Below are 18537 nucleotides of genomic sequence, written 5' to 3' on the forward strand. Positions count from 1 at the left end.
CTTGTTGCATTAATTTATGTATTATGGAGAGGGGTAGGAATTTGGAACGTTTATTATGGTTTTAATTTAAATTTTCCATAGCATCTTGAATCCAGTCTGGGGAGAGTTTTATACCTCTCATTGGAAATCAGCAGCCTCAAGCGGGAGAACAAATAAGCAGGTTTTCCCCAATTGGTTCAGAGCTGTGTGGCATCTCTTCTGGTGCTGGTTTTGGCCTCTCCTGGCTCTGATGAGCTGTACCAGGCTGGCAGCTCTCTGCTTGTGGGGCAGGTGTGTAAAACAGGGCACAGATTTCATTTGCAAGGTAAATTTGCCCAGGAAGTTGGGTCTTCAGTAGATGCAAAGGGTACTGGTAGGCCTTAGATAAATAGAGCTGTGTGTACATTTGGCTGGCATCCCTCCCAGGCTGTCAGTGGCTGTGCTCAGTGGGGCGTTATCCCTGGTTTTGGATCTCTCTGGTACAGGGTGCTGATTTTGGAGCACATAGCCCTGAGACATGTCAGTCACCATCCCACTCAGAGATGTGCAACCAGGGCACTGTCTGCGTTCAGGCTCAGGTTGGCATCCACTCCACCTTCACTTTTAGATTTTTTTTTTCACTAAATGCTGCCTTTTCACTGTGTACAGGGAGGTAGAAGTGCTAGAGGCTGTAATCCATCAGTGTCCCCTTTTTCTCCAGGTAGTCAGACTTCCCCTTTCTCCCTGGAGCAGGAGTAGGCTAATGCTCCATTTGGGAGGGTGTGTTTTTCACTGTGTGTGGTGTGTGTTAGCGTGTCCCAGACTGTGGTGTTACGTAAAGACACCTTGCACATCTTTGGAAACTTGCCTCACAAGTTGTCAGTGTTGGTGGATGTCCACAGTGCTTTCAAGTGGTTCACACATTTGTGCTTGGTGTGTTCAGTCTCGCACATCTCTTTAATAAAATGCCTCAGACTGGGTAAATTTTCACTTGCAGTATGCATTCAAAAGCGTGCAGTTAGAAAGGCAAGTGCTTTTGCACATGGCAGTTCTCTGGACCATTCCTGAGACCCTGCTGAAGCCTGCAGAGCTGAGGGATTGTGTCTGTGATGGTTTGTGCTCTTCAGCAGGTGCAACAGGATTTCCCACATTTGCAAACTTGGCCCAAGCAACCCAGCAAAGCAGAATTTAGCCTTGGCCAATGAAAACTGATTAACCCCCAGGCTTGGAGCTTACCAAGGATGAAAAAAGTTACTGGCACAAAAATCAAGGCTACTTTTCAAAGAATATGTGCAAGACATGGCTTGGGGATTTTTTTCCATCTCTTCATTCTGTCCAATATGTAAAGTAGCTGGTTTGTTACTCTAACCCCCTACAAATGATTGTCAGTAATAATTCTGTAAAACTGTGAATCAACTCTGCATGACTTTGTGCAAATAGACTGAGTAATTTCTTTGTTCTTTTCTTCTTACTTTGTAATTGGAGTCTGTAAAAGCCCAAAGGTTTGGTCTTGTGGAAAGCATGATTCATTTATTGGTGTCTGTGCCGACTAGTTATCTTTCAGTAATTCCAGAGTGCTGCTACAAGCCAAGAGTGATTCATACATGGCTAAGTGCACAAACAAATGGGGTCATGGCCATCTGCAGAAACTTTTCTAATCTATTTATGGTATCGGAGAAAGAAGTGGGTGTATTAAGGATGATGGAATAGGTGTCAATTACATTAGTGACTATAACTGGTTAAGTAACGCTCACCATTACTCAAAACCACATCTGCTCCTTGCTGAAGATCACAGCAGCAGGTCCTGTTTAAATGTTAACGCAGGTCTGATAGGAGAGATGGATTGAGTGTCTGGCCTGCCTCCTGAGGAGCTCCCCATCCTCACAGCTCTTCTGCCTTCATTGAGGTTCAGACAGGGATCAGGAACTTGCCCTGGGAATATTTGTAGTGGCACAGTCTGTCTGCTGTTGCAGACCATGGTCACTGTAAGCTTCACACACAGAATTTGGCCTTATACTTCACTTGTGTTGATGGTCAGGGTAGGGCTTGTCATTGGCAGAACATCTCAGAGTACTGCTCTGGTGATCAGTTTTCATTCCAAATGCATCTTCAGTGGTTTAAAATCTTGAGGGAAGATGCCCAGCATCTTACAGTGTGGCCTTTCTCTACTTCTGTCCCTTTTCACTAATTGTGAGAATTAGTTCTCCCTTTGTAACTCTGGTAACAGAACATCCCTGGCTGCAGCTGTGTCAGAATTGCTCTGGTCAGGTTTTAGGCTTTTGCTTTTAGGCTCCTGCCCTGCTCAGGGGTGGAGGAGCTGGGCCCAGGGCTGGAGTTGGTTGTGAGGAAGAGAGAGTTTGAGATCAGCAATAGGAAACAGGAGGATAAGGAACACTCCAGATGCCCATGGTTGAGGGTCTCTGGTGGGCTCCCTCTGGACCCCTGGTTGCCAGAGCCTGCCTGCTCATCATCCTTGCATGCTGCAGCTGCCTCTGCAACTCACATATGTGCATCCAACAAGATCTTGCCCTTGCACAGCATGGAGTGGTCTCCCAGTGTGTTAGAACTGCCCCATGTCTCAGGATGAATGAGTGTTGCTCATGATGAGGTTTGGAAGTGGCCATGGCCTCGTCTCCCTGAGCCCTGGGAGACCTGGAGAGTCACTGCTCAGTTTGATTTCAGAGGACTTAACTAGAACACAGAGTTCACAGTCTCCAATTTCTGTAAACTGAATTTAGGCATCAGCACTGGCCAAAAATATGGGAGAATTTGGCAGTCCATTGTTGTTGTCCTTTCACTGATGTTTTGAGCACTGTGTTCTGCTGCACCCTCCCTGCACGTGCTCCCATGAAGGGAGACAAGGCCTGGCTGACACCCTGAGTTCTCTGTGGAGGGGGAAGTGACCCAGACTTTTGCCCAAAGGACTGATGAGCCTCTCCTGATGTCTGAGCAGCTTTCTTCTCCTGCCCTTGCTTTACTTAAGTCAACAGATTGTGTAAGCCACATGCGAGATTTACCTGCGGGGCAAGTGGGAGAGGAGCAGTGCCATTTGGATGAATTCCCAAGAGACATCTAACCACCACTGTGTGCTCAGACTCACATTTCTGAGCTGAGTCCCACAGCAGTCCTGAGCCTGCTCGTCGCCTCTTCCACTCTTCCATCCGTGGCTTTGGCTGGATCCTGGTACCCAGGACGAGTCCCAGGGAATTTGCCGACTGTGGCCGCTGGCTGGCAGCTCCCCTGCGGGCTGGGCTCTGTGCTGAGCAAGCTTGGAAATGCTCCCCCTTAGTGGTTTCTGTTTAATGTTATGATTAATGTCGCTATTTCTTACAAAAACAAAAGATCCCCCCAAAGCAGAGCGCCTCCCATTTCCCATGGGGCTGAGGGTACTCGGGGCTCACCCTTGGAGCCCTCCACTCTCTTCACGGGGTGAAACCCAGAGCTCAGCAGCTGAAATGACCATGGCTGGGCCTGTCCTTGGTGCCTGTTCCAGGCCTGGAACCAGGCTGGATTGCCTTGTGCTCCTCACAGGTATTTGTGCAATGGGAGTCAGTGGTTGTTGGTGTCCCTGGTGCAAGGGCTTACTGAAGGCAGATGTCTTTCTTGAAAGGGCAAGTCGTGCTCCTTCTGTGTTGTTTTCATTATTTCCACCATTATTCCACTTTACCAAGGGTGTTCTCTTGGCTTCAGTAGCTCAGAGTAGCATATACAGATTAAGGCTGTTCATCACTGAGCTCTGAAAGTGCCTTGTCCTGCTAGGTGCTCTCTTTAGGACACTGAAGGAACAACATGATTGATGGGCACTTGCTTCACACAATTCAGGGAAAATTTATCTTAAATTGCAATTATTTCCCACGTAATAAGCAGGAATCTCATTTTTGTTGTTACACTCACATTACTGTAATGGGACTTTGCTTGAATGGGAAGACTGTTTTTGAATTCAGTGTTTCCAACTGCTGAGACACACTCAAGGTGTGTAACACTTAATGATACTGATCACTGGTGTGTAATGCAATCAGGGTTTATGTTTCTCTAGTGTGACTTATTCGTAGCAGTATATACATGCTGCACCTTCCTCAGCTTTTTCTGGGAATGCAGGTGCTGGCTGTCCTGTCAGCTGATGAGCCGGAGGTGGGCTCAAAAACAAGGAGAAGGTGCAGAGGTCTCTGATGGGGGTCCTGTGCCAGGTGCAGAACAAACTGCAGGGTTACAAACACATTCTGTCCTGCTGATAGCTTTTAATCCTCATCGTTCTCATGGGTTTTCTTGATAAATACACTTTTCAACCTCCACTGAGTTGCCATCCAGGCCTGAATTGTAAGGAACAATAAACATAATGGACAGATTCAATTTAATAGATTTCGCTACAAGCTTTTTATTAGTGCGGCTTTTTAAAAAAAGAAGGAAAAAGAGATGACTGCATTTATTTACTTGAAGTGCAGAAAGCAGCTCTTTGAAATCCAAGGGAAGCGTGCCTGAGTGGGCTCAGTTCAGCTGGTGGCTGTGGAGTGAGGGAAGGATCCATCCTGCCGTGCTGGCCGGTCTGGAATGGGTTAACAGTGCGTGCAGATGTTCAGGAATTCCTCTTTTGACTTGACCGTGGGGTTTTGCTGCTCTTGAGAGCACAAGTGCACTCCAGTCACAGCAGGTTCGTGGGTTTGGAGATGCCTTTCATCTCTCCTGTTCTTGCTGCATGCCTGGGAAGGGATCACGCCGTATCTTGCTGCCATGTGTCTTCCTTGGTTGTGTTTCTAGAGATTTGCAGACCCACATAAAGCATCCATTAAATTAAGCAGAATGGCCTTTAGAAAGCTACGTTTCGAGTGGAAGAAATGCTTTATGTAACATAGGGGTATGTGAGGGGACCTAAATACAAGCTTAAATTGGCTGTTACGAAAATAGGTATAATTGGGTTTTTGCACAGTGATTTTACAGCTCCTGAGTTTAATGTCCTGATGAAATCCTGCATCCAGTCCACGTGCGGCCGAGCAGATGGGGGTTGAGCAGCCTGAGTAATGGGGCTTGTTCTAGGAACAGCCTTGCCCTCGATTGCAAAACTGGACATACCTGTCGTTGGCTGAGGCTCTGCTGTGTCTGAGAGGTGTCTGCAGTGAGGTGGTTCCTCTCACCCGTGTTTGCCCTTCGGCCTCTCCCCTCAGCTGCCCCGTGTCAGGGCAAGGGGCATCTCCCACCATGGTTGTAACTGCTTGCAGGTGAAAAATGCAGCTGTACCCTCCTAACTGGGCACGTGCCAAGAGCTGCAGCTTTGTTTTCCAGCCAGATCAATGCAGTTCGTTGGAGTCGTTGGGTAATTTAGTAGCTGGAGGCGCTTCTGTGGGCTTGGCGTGGGAGCGACTGCTTGGCTTCCCCCCTCGGGAAGGCTGGGAAGGATTTCCCTCTGAACCCAGGCTCCCCCAGCTGCATCCGGGCACAGGGGATGCTGTGGGGTCGTGGCCCAGCCATTCTGGGATCAGGAGCCTCAGGAAGTGGAGGATATCACATTTTGACCTTGCATCCTCATATTAATCCCGATGATTTTTCCTGTTTTAATATTTAAAGCCTTTCCATTCTTCTGTCTCGGGAGACAGAGTATTGGCTCTCCTGGATAAAGATTGACACATCCTCTTTTGGAAAGCTCATCCCAAAGCAGGTTTTCTTCATAGAAATCAAGGTGCCTTCAAATCCTGTTGGCAGGAATTGGAAGAATATTTTTTTTTTATTTGGTCTATCCTCAACCAGTTAGGCCTGAGAGCTGGTTTCCTTTCTGGCTTACTAAGGTCTTGCAAGGATGAAAAAAATCTGTTGCTTTCATTGGAGTGTCTTAGCCAAGGCATGGAGGAAAGCCTGGTACTGCGAGACAGGGCGGAAAAAGCTGAGATGGTATTTGCTGCTTCTTTGAAACTATCCCTTTTTAATTGTCTAAACAGCGTTTCAAAGAAAATCTCTGCTCTTCTCTATGTTCTTCCAGCATTATAATTCTATATAATCACTTTTCTTTCTCTAAAAGAATAGAGCGTGATTTTTTTTTTTTTCAAAAGGGAGAAGGGATAAATTCCAGATGTTGCTGGGATACACTTTTCGCCTCTGTTTAATGTCTAGTGGCTTTTGGTAAATATGCTGCAAGAGGTGGGGCTGGTGTTTTTATTCCAGGACAAATCATCTACAACAAATCCCATCTGCTGATGGTGGGAGAGCATCTCCTGGGTGTGACCTGGCGGGGTTAGAGCTGATTCTGCCAGAGACTGAGGCTGGCCCAGGTGCTCCTTTGGGGTCTTTGCCCTTGGTCACTCATGGTCTTCACTCTGCCCTTCCCACACCACTGCTGAGCTCCTGCTCTGTGAGCACAGGGGTGGTGGCCCTGGCATGGGAATGGGCACTCCTGCTCTAAGCTGGCACAGGGCATTTTTGGGAGCAGCTCTGCTCTGCAGGCAGCCCTGGCTGGGTGAGTGCTGTCCCATCCTCTGTGCTGTCCCACGGGGGATGCTCGGTTTAGCAGGACTCTTCTGGCAAGCCAGGCTTTTTGGTGCTGGTGGTTCAGCCCAGCAAAGAACGTCCAGCTTCTGGATCCCGAGCTCTGGAGCTGGGCAGCCCTTTTCCCTCCTTTCCTGCCCTAGCAGTGCAGGCCATGCTCGTCCCTGCTCTGCAGCCTTGCAGGCTGAAGCAGCAGTGATTTTCCAGCATGTGTTGCACAGAGGCGTTGTGGGACCAACACGGCAGCTCCGTTCCCTGTTTCATGTTTTCACCTGTTTAGGCAAAGCACATCCCTGCTTTGTTGGCAGCCTGTTGGGTTGCACAAACAGTGTAAGACAAAACCACGAGCAGGTGTTGGTCCAGCCAGGGTAATTACTGGTTCCATGCTGCTGCTGGTAGGCAGAGAGGCTGAGCCACCCTTCCCATGGAGCTGTCTGGCAGCGCCGCGGCTGCAGAAGGGCTCCAGGCATGGCTCAGCCACTCCCTGGGTCTCTTCCCTGCTGCCGATTGCATAAAAAAAGTTCATGCATATAAGGAGGGAGGGAGGAGAGCTGAGGGTGGCTCTGGTCAGGTTTAAAGCAGACTTTATGTGCCAATTCTCATTTGCATTTAAAAAGTTGGCAAATGCATGGCTGAACCTAAAGGGCAGATGTGAGGACGGGAGAGGCAGGCGTGCTGAGAGAGAGAGGGGAGAAGCAACATCCCAGAATCTTGTCTGACTTCAGAGGGTTCAGGCTGGCTTCTCCCACACGTCCCAGACCATGGCCAAACATCTTGGATGAGACGTGATGGGGAACACATGCCCACACGTGCACAGGGTGTCACGCTGCATCACCTGGGCTGTGGAACTGGGAGGGGAGAGGCATTGCTTTCTACCCTTCTGGAAATTTAGCCAGAGAAAAGCTGATCCTGATCCAGCCAGCTGCATGCACAAGGTCTTTTTCTCAACCTTTAAATTTCCTTTGGACTCCCACCCTTTTGGGTCTCCCAAGCCATTTTGGCATCCACTTTTTCTCAGACTCTACATTTTACTTTTGGGACTCCCACCCTTTTTGGCCTGCAGTCTTCTTTTGGCCTTTCACTCCTTTCCAGCCTCCCACCCCTTTCCAGGCTTTGTGCAGTGAGCTGGCTGAGCAGGAGGAGGAGGAGGAGGTCCAAGCTTGTTGCCACACGTTGGTGTTTGGCTCGGCAGAATTCCTTTCTTTCCTTTCCTGTCACGCTCGGTGTTGGTGCCCATTCCAGCGGGGTGGTGGTGGTGCTGCCCATGGGCCTGGAGGCTCAAGGCTGCCCATGTGCATTCAGGTGACACCTCATGTGTGCAGGCCCTCTTTGGAACACCTGCATGTGAAGCATTTAAATCAGCCTGACCTCCCATCAGTGAGCCCAGCCTGCGACCCGTCATTATTTAGCCGCTGCAGTAATTTACAGCAACTGTCTGATCCTTAATCTTTTCCTGGGATTAAAAAGCTGGTTTTCTCTGTCCTCCCAGGTGCATGGAAAGTAACTTTTTAAAGCTTTATTTGAGAGCAGTGATGTGCTGATGTATCCCTCGAGCCTGCTGTGTTGCTGCAGAGGCAGGCGCAGTGTGAGGAGTGGGCTGTGTGTCCGTGGCCCTGTGTCTGGCAGTGACTGCGTCCCTTGCTCTCAGGTTAAAGGCCACTTTTATAGGCCAGTAGGGCTCCTTACGGTCAGACTGCACTAATTAGTACCAATTAACCATTATCAGTGACAGACAGTTCTTACAGGCTTCATAAAAGAATCCTGTATGTGTTTCTCTGGCGAACCTCCTGTGGGATGCAGAGCTCCCAGCCAGCCCAGAATGTCTCAGCTTGCCAGGCACTGGGGAGGATCCATGTCCTGTAATCCCTTCAGTGTTGCAGGCAGTCACACAGTCATGGGTGAGAGAGAAGTCATGAGTTGTCTTTTGTTGCAAACTTTTTGCTGCTTTGTTCTCCTCACTTGAAAATACATCTGCTGGGCTAGAAAATACAACTCCTGGGGTCTTGTGCAAGATTTTGCTGTGGCTCTTCCTCTTCAGTGCTGCACAGCCACTGCCCCCGCTGTGGGCATGGGGTGTCAGGAGACCCTGAGCTTTCACCAGGCTCAGCAGCGTGTGGGGCTCAGCTCTGTGTGTTTGCAGAGGAGACTGAATGTAATAAACAGTCCAGCAATGCCTTGAAGTGCAGAGTGCTGCCCTGGGCCATGGACAGGCAGTCTGGCACTGTTGAATGTGGCAGGGAGGTCTCTGGGGTGGGCTGAGTGATCCCAGAAACTTCACCAACCTCTGTGAAGCTTTGGCGTTGCCATCAGGCAAGATCAGGAGAGCGGTCCTGGGGAAGCAGGGGAGAGAGGAACAGGACCTTGTGTGGCAATGTCTGCTGTGGGAAAAGCACGTGGGGTCATGATCCAGGAGTGGTGGCAGCTCTGGCGCTGCTAGCCTGTGGAGATGGTGGGAGCAGGTGATGCTGGCCAGGGGAGCTCTGCCAGGACGAGTCCCCAGGAGGGGAGCTGGGGTGTGTGTGCAGCCGCTCGGAGGTGGCTCCCATCACTGACGGATCCTTTCTGTTTTTCTTTCAAATGTCTCCAGGCACTGAATGTTTAGGTCGCACCTTTCCAGGTAAACTGGGTAAGTGAAGTATTTCAAGAGTTGCCAAGATCTAATTACGAAGGCTGATTGCATGATTGCAGCTGCTGTACCGTAAACACCCTGGTTACTGCTCCACGCCACGGGTGGGACATTGCTGGCCCAAGAGCAGCAGGTACCTGCTCCTCTGCTGCACAGGGGGATGCAGTGGTGTCTTCAGAGGCTGACTGTGCAAACCTGCTGTTCTTTGTCTGTCCATACCTGGCTGCACTTTGGTAATCCTGGATGGGATTTTTTTTTTTCCTGCTGTTCAATGTAGAAACATGTTCAAAAGCTGAGTGTCATTTTAAGCACCAGTACTCTTTTGTTTGCTGCTACTCTGGCAAACTGATGAGCAGTGTTACACTGAAGAAAGAGACTTTCACTCGATTTTATGAAAGTAGTTGACATCCTGTACCTTTTTAAGCCATGGGATGTGAGACTTCTGCTGAGTGTGGCCAGGGATGCTCATGTTCAGCACAGACAAAACCAGGCATTGGAAGCCCTGTTAAACCAGGCTCCTGGATTTGAGCTGAACCTGTTTGCAAAAGAGCCTTTAAAAAGACACTGCTATAATGTTCATGAGTCTGTCTCTCAGTTTAGTATCGAGTTCATGACAGTACCTCAAAACTAAGGTGTCTTTGCTCAATGTGGTGCCTGAGCCTTCTGGGGAAGAACCAGCTAAATAAATTGTTAACAAGTGGTGAATCAGTGATTTTAATAAATGGCAAATCAATTGCTATAGAGCCTAGAAAGTCAATAGAGCTTATGACCTTGGCTTATAACCACACTTGGATCCTTAACATGCCTATAATGCCTACAAATCATTCATTAGGCTTTTATCAAGCATCAATTAGTAAAAGTCATAATCTAAAATAAGAGAGAAAAAAAAATTATTTCAGTTCCTTTATTTCAAGCCTGGTGGCACAATTTGGTTGCACAGCAGGACAGCCCTTGCTTATGCAAAAAAGCTGTGAGACACCACCGGTCCCCCAGCAGCGTTATCATTATCGTGGTGCAGACATCAGGCAGGGGAACCACGGGAGCCTGAGGCTGGGATCAGCCCCGGAGCTGGGACACTCACACCAGCCCGCAGGGAAACCGTCCTGCAGCGCTCAAGGGCTGATTTACATTTATTTTATATTAATGCCTTAAGATCTCCGCAGATCAGGCGGGCAGGGGTAGCTGTGGTGTCCCAGTGCTCTGAGCGGCTGCTCGGGGCGTTTTCGCTCCAGCAAAAGGTGTTTGGCTGTTGCTCCACAGTTGTGAAACTCACACCCGTTTTCTTGTGCTGTGATTTGGGAAAGAGTGTGAGTGGGGATGTGCTCGAGCTGTGCTGCTCTTCCTGCTCTCCCTGGTCTTCCCATTTTGTGTGTGTGTGCTTGTGCCTCGGGGAGGGAGGCAGAGATGCAAGTGAAAACATGTGGTTTTCTTAGAATATAAATAACAGAAAATTAAGTATAATTTTTGTTTGTTGTAGAGTCATTCCCTGCAGTCTCCAGTTGTTTGCTCCTTTGCTGCACTCCTGTACTCTTTGGTTTTTTTTCATCTTACCAGATGGATGCTGTTTGGAGTGTGCTGCAGGACACTTTAGTGATCTTGCTGCGGGGTTAATTGTGCGCCCAGCGAAGAGCTGTGCTTGCAGACATCAGTGCATGCCCAGGCTTCTGAGAGCCCGGCCTGCCAGACGGGGCTGCCTCTATCAGACGGCTTTTTGCCTCGCCTTTGTTGTCTGGGTCCTTGTCTGCAGCTCCAGCCTGGGCCGGCATTCCCAGACATCGCCACCTCCACCACCCGCATCCTCCCGGGGCGTCCTGGTGCTGCCTGCAGGGCCAGAACCCCAGGGGGAGATGCCCCTGCCCGTCCCAGAGATGCCCCTGCCCATCCCTGTGCCACCTGGGTAAAGCCCTGCACGTGGTGGGTCAGAACAGCAAACCTGGGCAGGGAGCAGCACTGCCTCCCTCAAGGGAGGTTTGGTTTTCACTGAGCTTTTTTTCCTGAGTTTTTAAGGTATTCCACCATCTCCTTGGTAACTCCAGGGTGTCTATGGTGTGGATGTCAGGCTCTTGGATTCCTCTAAATGACTTGTGGGTCCCTCTTGTGCCTGCTGAGAGGGAACAGTTTGGCTGGGCTGCAGCCTCTGCCCAGATCTGTGCACTGGGGCATGGTCAGGCACCACTGTGTCCCCTCCGTGGGGAGTGAAAGAAGAGGTGCTGCAGTTTCTGGTGGATTTTGTGTTAGCCCTCCTGCTTCTCACAGAGGGTGGCTTGGAAATGGGTACAGAGGGGGAAGGAGAGAATGTCCTCAACAAATGGCTATTCATCTTATTTAGGAGGATATGCATTCCTTGAACTCTGTAAAATCAAAGGGCAGGGTGGAGGGTTTACACCAAGCAAAATTCACATAGCTGAACATGTAAGTACATGAAAATCTGTGATTTCTTAAAAGTTTGGGTGAATTCTGGGAGAAGCCGGGTCACGCTCTGCGTTCACTGCAATGTGAAAATGCCAATGTGCACCATTCTTTATTTTATTGTTGTGGGTTTGGATATTTTGTTATATTAGTCTTAAATGCATTTGTTTCCATAGCTGCGCACTGCTGATAAAAATCCCAGTGTGGGATCTCTCAGTCTCCCAGTGCATGTGCACCAAAAATAAATCCCAGGCAGTTGTCAGAGAGGAGCTGCTGCCGTGGCAGGTGCCAGGCTGTGAGGAAGGTCTGGCTGGGCCCTGCTGAGGCTCCAGCTGTGTGGCATCTTGCCGTGGTGCCACCATCAGTGTCCTGCCACAGCTCCTGGCTCTGTTGGTGCCTCAGTAGTCCCAGGGACCTGGAGCACCTGGGGAAGGAGTTGCCAGTGGACTGGTGATGTTTTGGAGATGGGGTAGGAAGCAACAGAGGCAGGGGGAGAAGAAAGTCCTGATCCCTCACCTTTTTGTTGTGTAAGGTGTGGAAGTGGTGAGGTGTGCTGGTGAAGGATTGGCGTCTGCTGGCTACCAGGATACTGAAACTCCTCATGTGCTCTGAATTCATTGTATTCACCATCAGCTGTTTGTAAATCACCTCTCATCAGAAGGAGGTGGGGATTTAATAGCTGCTTAAACGATCTCAGTTGCTGGGTCTGGTTTAGCTTGGTCTCAGGCTGTAACTCCAGAGCTCCAGCCTGGAGCTGGCAGAAGGAGGGGGGATCCCTGCAGTGCCTGAGGGGGCTGCTGGCTGTGCCCAGGGTTGCAGGAGGAGTGCCATGGGCCAGTGAGTGTCACTGGTGCTGGGCTGGAGCACATCTTCCAGGCATTTGCCTTTCCTCCAGGAATAGTGAAACGAAAGGGTTTTGTTTAGCCCAGAGTTCTGATCTGTGGGTTTCCAGGTTTGCCTGTGGCCCCACTCTGTGCTGGGTGTGCTCGGGGCAGCTGCTGCTCCTGCTGCCTGTGCTGGCATGGCCAGGGTGTGGGATCACCCCAAAACCTTATCCTGAGGGCACATGGGGGTGGTTGGCCCAGAGTGCTTCCCCTCACTGCTCTGCCAGGGGTGTCCTTAACCCCCCCCGATGCTCTCTCTCCTTTAATGCATCTTTTTAAGTACTGGGTAATAGTGTTTTCTTTCTGGCAGAGACAAACAAGGGCTTTTAATAGGTCTTTTATTTTCTCTTCGTGCAGTTCCCTGGCAGTAACCTGCCATTAGCTCCAGCATTTATTTAGGGTATTTATATTTTTATACGTGGGCACCTCCACACTGGAAAGCCAAGGGGTTTGATCAGGGTCACCCAAGAAATATGTGTTAAAGCTGGGACTTCAGCTTTTTCTGAATGCTGAGCTGACCTCTAGGCTTGGCAGAGAGGAAACATCTTGGTCTGTCCCCTTTTAACTGAGCCAGACAGGGAAAGCAGAAAATCGAGGCTCTGTGGAAGGAAGCATATATTTCATTTTTCCTGCCGGCAGTCCGCGCAGGGCTGGGATCGCAGGATCTGCGCTCAGGAGCGTGAGGATGCTGTGTGCGAAATACACGGAGGCAAAGGGAGACCCGGGGCTGGAGATGTGATGGGCAGCGCTGGGAGGTGGAAGCTGCCCCGCAGGCCCTGCAGGCCGTGTGCTGGGGAGGAAGGGCAGGGCAGGGTGGGCTGTGCTGGGCCGGGCTGTGCTGGGCCGGGCTGTGCGTGCCCCCTCCCCGGCAGCGGTGCGGGCGCTGCAGCTGGGGCTGCCCCGCAGCGCCTCTGTGCCCGCCTTGTCTGAGCAGCCCCAGTGTGCCGGAGCACAATGCTCCCTTCACTCCCCGGCAGACTGGAGGTCTAGACGCTCTCCCTGCCTTTTGTTGTCAGGGTCACAGGTTAGGGAGCGTTCCCAGCTCCTTTTTCCCTCCGCCGATCAGCGATCGCTGCCCGCATGGAGAGCTGCGCCGGGGCACCCCTCCGGAGGGAGTCACCCCGCTACCCAAACACACTCAGACTTCAAATTATTGTGGCAGCTCCCAGAGAGAAATGTGCTTTTGAAAGGCAGTCGGGATCACCCCCACTCCAGTTCTTGCCGGCACAGATGCTCAGCTGACACCAGCTAAATAGAAACCTTTTAGCTCTTGCCAGTAAGTCTGGAGCAAACTGCCAAAAAGCATCGAGGACCAAGACACAAAACGAAGTCAGGCCTGAGCAAAGTACTTGCAAAGGAAGGATGGAACTGATGTGTTCTGTCTCTTGATCTTTAGCACATGAGGTGCTTCAGTCTCGGGGTTGGTGTTTTTTTTTCTAAATACAATGGTGCATTTTAAAGGTTTTCAGCTAGAAAGTAAGCAAGTCCCCTAGCAACAAAGGGAAGGTTTTTCCCTTAGTGCAGGCTTTTTTAACATGAAGCATTAGCGAAACTTTCCTTCCCTCTGAAAGACAAGTTTGCCTGAAGGAGACATTTTTAGTGGCTTTTAGACATATTTAGAGATGGAACTTGAACCTGTGATGTTGCCCCTGCCCCAGCCCACCCTTGTCAGCCTTGCCCTGGCCAGGAGGTGCCTCTGGCTGCAGCCCCTTGTCTGGAGAGGGGAGGTGCAGAGGAGGAAATGGTTTGATAAAGAAGTCAGGAACAACTTTTTTCTTCTTCCTGGCAAGAAGACATAACAAAAAAATTGGCAGGTTCATGCTTTTTAATATTGAATTAAAATCTATTAAATAGTCACAGGGAGCCAAAACCTGAAATTGCTGTTAGGCACTGCTCTTGGTGAAGTGAAATGCTTCTGGATCTGGCTCACTTCTGCATTTTGTGTGTGTGTATGTTTGTATCATGTGTGAAGAATGAGTCTATGAAGCTCAGATAGAGGTTTTAAATAGAAATAATGCTGGCAGCTCTTTCTCCCTGAATCCAGGGCTATTATGTGTCTGGCTCTTGCCAACATGAATTGCAGAGGAAGTTCATGTGAACTCCCTGGCTGATTTGACAGCTGCACAGCCATGGTGGGTTCAAAGCACAGGCACTGTTGAGCAGAAGTGATGACATTTTTTGGTGTTTCTTCTTTTCAGAGGGTGAGGATGGACCAAGGGAGCCTGTTTCCCACCCCAGTCCTGGCACAGGCAGGGATGGCCACGTTGAGCACTGGTGGCCCAACTTCTTCCCCAAAGCTTTATCCGTGGTCCAGCTGATTCCCCTCTCAGGGGGATGTCACTGATTTGTGCTGCCTGGGGGACATGAGGGGGACACAGACCATCCCACCAGCAGTGGTGGAGACCACAGAGCCCCCAGACCTTCCCCTGTTGCCCCTGAGGGAATCCTGATGCACCTGTGTGCAGTGGGAGCAGTTTGGGGTTGATTCCTCTGCAAACCCAGAGTCGCAGTGCAGCGAATGGCGCTGCTTGTACGGGGCGTGGGGGGAAATAATGTTAAATTAAACTCTCTGTGAGGGAAGAAAAGCATCCAGCCCCATTCTTTACTGCTCATTTTAGTAATTTCTTCCAGATAACCTACACATCTGTGTCAGTGCAATTAAAGCAGAAATTCTGTCTAATGAACAGTTGTAGCCCTTGGGCTATTGCGGAATGAACAATGAAGTTGGAAACAGTCTTATTAAAATAATAATTAAGAAACAAGGGTTGGGAGACAGAGGGAGGTGCAGATGAGGTGGTGGTGGGATGTCATAGGGTGAGGAGCAGTGAAGAACTGAATCCAGGCTGGTTCTGGACTTCCAGGGGTGACTCCCATCGTGACCCTCCCCTGTAGAAGGGACTGGGCAGTGAGGCTGGACCCAGGGCTGGGCACAGGGTCATGCCAGGGGCGCTTGGTCCTGCCATGTCCCAGCAAAGCCTTGGCCTGCAGTGGCTGTGGCCTGGCCCTGTCGTGGCAGCGTTTGCCCTCCTGTTCAGCAGATTAGTGATTTTGCCTGTGTATTTTATTTTGAGTTTTTTTGGTTTTTCGACAATTGATAAAGCTCAGAGAGGAAGGAGAGTGTTTTTTGTGTTAGACAGGATTATATTTTGTTTTGTTTTGTTTTTCCAGAAAACCATCCTTTCTCAGTAAAAAAAAACCAACACTCTGAACACCCACATAGTTTGCTTTAACTTTCTTTTCTTTTTTGCATTCCTGAGGACTGGGACTAAGCAGGCTCAGTTGTGTCAGTGATAGGGACTGGCCAGTTCTTTCATGTGATACAGTTTATTCTTTTGTTTCTAAGTAAATAAAAACAAAAAATGCCTTTTCAGTGTTGTTAACCCTTGGGGTTATAATACTGTTTCTGCAGGAGTCATCATTTTATGCCAATAAATCAGTTAAAACTTGGAGCTGACTTTTTTAAACTTAATACACTCCTATTTAGAAATGCATGTGCTGCAGAAAGCCACTGACATCTCAGATTAATAAAATAAATTTAAAAAAAAGGCAAATGCCATAAAAAAGAGGCCAGACAAATCCCACTGGAGTGATACATTGGAATGATTTTAGTGGGATTTATATCTATGAGCTGTGGGGGTTTTGCGGTTTTTTTTCCTTTTGAAATGGTTGTGAACCAGAGTGATTACTTATCATTTTCATTTTAACTCCATCTGACAAATCGTTTTAGATGGAGAAAGCAATACTGCGTCTTTAAATGGCCACTCTGTCAGCGCATCTTGCAGGGCTTTAAATGCCCTTTGTTATCGCAGTCTAGACAGGACGCAGGCGGAATATTTGATATGTTATAAGGCAGAGATGTGACAAGGTTGAATTAATTTACTGGCTTATTTAAAGCTGAATTTCAAAACATTTTTCCTTACAAACTTGTTTTTTTTTTTTTTTCTCTCTCTATCCTATATTTTTTTTTTCCAAGTTCGTGCAGTATGTTTCAACTGTTTAGACTGGGAGAGGAGACATTGGCTTACTGCAGCCTGCAGTACTTTAATTGCCCTTTTTATGACTGTCTAGACATCATGCAGATGCATGTTTGTGGTGAGAAGACATTTCCCCCTCTGGTTATACGATAGTCTGAAACCTTTACATTCCCTATCTCCTTACCCCCTCTGCTCGGAATGCGCTTTACTCCCTCCATGCCTGAAAATCACTTTTTCCCTCAGTTTTATTTTTTTGAAGGACACTTCGGCCCCCGTTTTCCTGCTCTTTTCCCCATGCTGGCGTAGGCACGCTTGGCGGGGATGGAGGTGCGAGGAGGGGATGGCTCTCGCTGCTCCGGGGGTGTCCCCGCAGCCCCGTCCCCGCCGTGGGTGCGGGTCCCCGCACAGCGACCACATCGGCGGGGCTTTCAATGGGTGCGGAGTTTTAGTTATGCAAATCGATGCATTAATTAACCCCGTTGCTATAGCTACTGCTTTATTGTTAAATGCAGTGAAAAGGGGACAGGCTGTGTCCATGGATAATCCTCCCGTCGGTGCTGTGCCCTCTCCCGCCCCGCCGAGCGCCCTGCGCCCGGTGCGGGGCAGCTGCCGCCCGCATCCCGCAGCCCGGCGGGCAGGTGGCGGGGCCGGCATGGGCCGGCCGGGGCTCCACCGCCTCCCCCCGAGCCCTTTGTGGGCGCTGACCCGGGGGTCGGCTCCCCGCAGCCCCCCTGCCCCGTGTATCTGGGGATGGGACGGGGGAGCGGGACAATGGGGAGGCAGGAGGGACGCAGATGGGCCGGGATGGGGATGCTCGGGGATGGCAGGGATCCCCGAGATGGGGATGGGGATGCTCGGGGATGGTAGGGATCCCCAGGATGGGGATGGGGATGCTCGGGGATGCAGAGCACCCCGGGATGGGGATGAGAACGCTCGGGGATGCAGAGCACCCCGGGATGGGGATGCTCAGGGGAAGGAGCAGAGCACCCCGGGATGGGGACTGGGTTTCTTGGGGATTGCAGGGAACGCCAGGATGAGGATGTTCAGGAAGGGCAGGTGAGCCCAGCCCTGTTCTTGGCTCCAAACCCCATCTGTGCCTGGCCTTTCTCTTTGTGTGAGCCCTAAAACCTGCACATGCAGAACCCCCCCAATGGAACAGACTTCCCAGCAGATCTGCTGTGGGAGTTAAAACCTTTCCCAGGCTGTTGCTGCAGCTGAGGTGGAAGTAAATTTATTACCTTTAATTTTGTCAGATTTGGGGCGGTTGTACTCACCTCCCCCATTCACTCTGGTGTGTGTGTGTGTATATATATATATATATATATATATGTATAAATACAATTTTTTTTTTCACATCTCTGTGAACGTGTGCACATGCATTCGCTCCCATCTGGTGGTAGCGACCAGTTCAGACCAGTTCAAGAACTGAACTTGAATCCTGCAGTGACCAGACACAGTGTGCCTTGTTTGGGCATTTGCATGCATTTTGCATATTTTTTCCCTGCAATGCATAATTTTGCCTGTAACTTAAGATTGTCCTTGTTCCCTGGGAGTAACTTGCCTTGTGAAAGGTCACTCCTCTGGCGAGCTGGAGCTGCAGAGTGGCACAGATGATAACTGGGTGCTTGGGAAGAGGCAGAGCAGGGAGTGTTTCCCGTTTTTTGGCCCTGGACTGTGCTGAGGAAATCCGGTCGCAGTTGCAGCCCTGTCATGACCTGTGTGGCTTTGGCCAGCTTGCTCAATCTGGGTTTCAACACCCGTCTGCGAGCCAGGGCAGCCCCTGTGGCACTGCTGCCCAGGGCTGCGTGTCCTGGAGCCCCTGTGGGAGTTGCAGCCTCAGGACAGGGGCACGGCAGGGGCCCGGCACTGTTCCCAAATGTCAAGGGGCTCCTTGGGGATGTGCTGGTTGATAAGGGAGGTGGTGGAGGGAGCCATGCTGGTGTGGAATAGAAATGCTGGAGGAGCACAGGTTGCCCAGCTGCAATTCGGGGTGTTTTGTGGTTTTTCTGCACCTCAGTCGTGTCCCTGAGCCGGGTGCTGGGTGTGAGTTGATGGGTGTCGTGCTTGTGACAGGGAGGCACAGGCACTGCTGCTCTCTCTGTCTCACTCGAGGTGCCCCTGCAGGAGCACTGGTCCCACAGGACTCGCTGGGCACCGTGACAGGGCTTGGGTGGCACTGGGGCACCTGGAGCTGCTTTGGGCTCTGACAGGGTCA

The 18537-nt window shown here is 50.2% G+C and overlaps 1 protein-coding gene across 3 annotated transcripts in view; it reads left to right on the plus strand.

Annotated features, from left to right (window-relative positions):
* The window catches only part of PMEPA1 (prostate transmembrane protein, androgen induced 1), a 44401-nt gene that overhangs the window by 6589 nt on the left and 19275 nt on the right, over nt 1–18537 (plus strand). For 2 of the 3 annotated variants that reach the window (XM_054644508.2, XM_054644509.2), the window contains exon 2: nt 9017–9055. The exons of the other annotated variant lie outside the window; for it this stretch is intronic. In XM_054644508.2, coding sequence (XP_054500483.1) covers nt 9017–9055 — 39 coding nt within the window. The remainder of the gene's footprint in view (nt 1–9016; nt 9056–18537) is intronic. 3 annotated transcript variants of the gene reach the window in all.

This window comes from Agelaius phoeniceus, chromosome 17, assembly GCF_051311805.1.
Source record: "Agelaius phoeniceus isolate bAgePho1 chromosome 17, bAgePho1.hap1, whole genome shotgun sequence".
NCBI lineage: Eukaryota > Metazoa > Chordata > Aves > Passeriformes > Icteridae > Agelaius > Agelaius phoeniceus.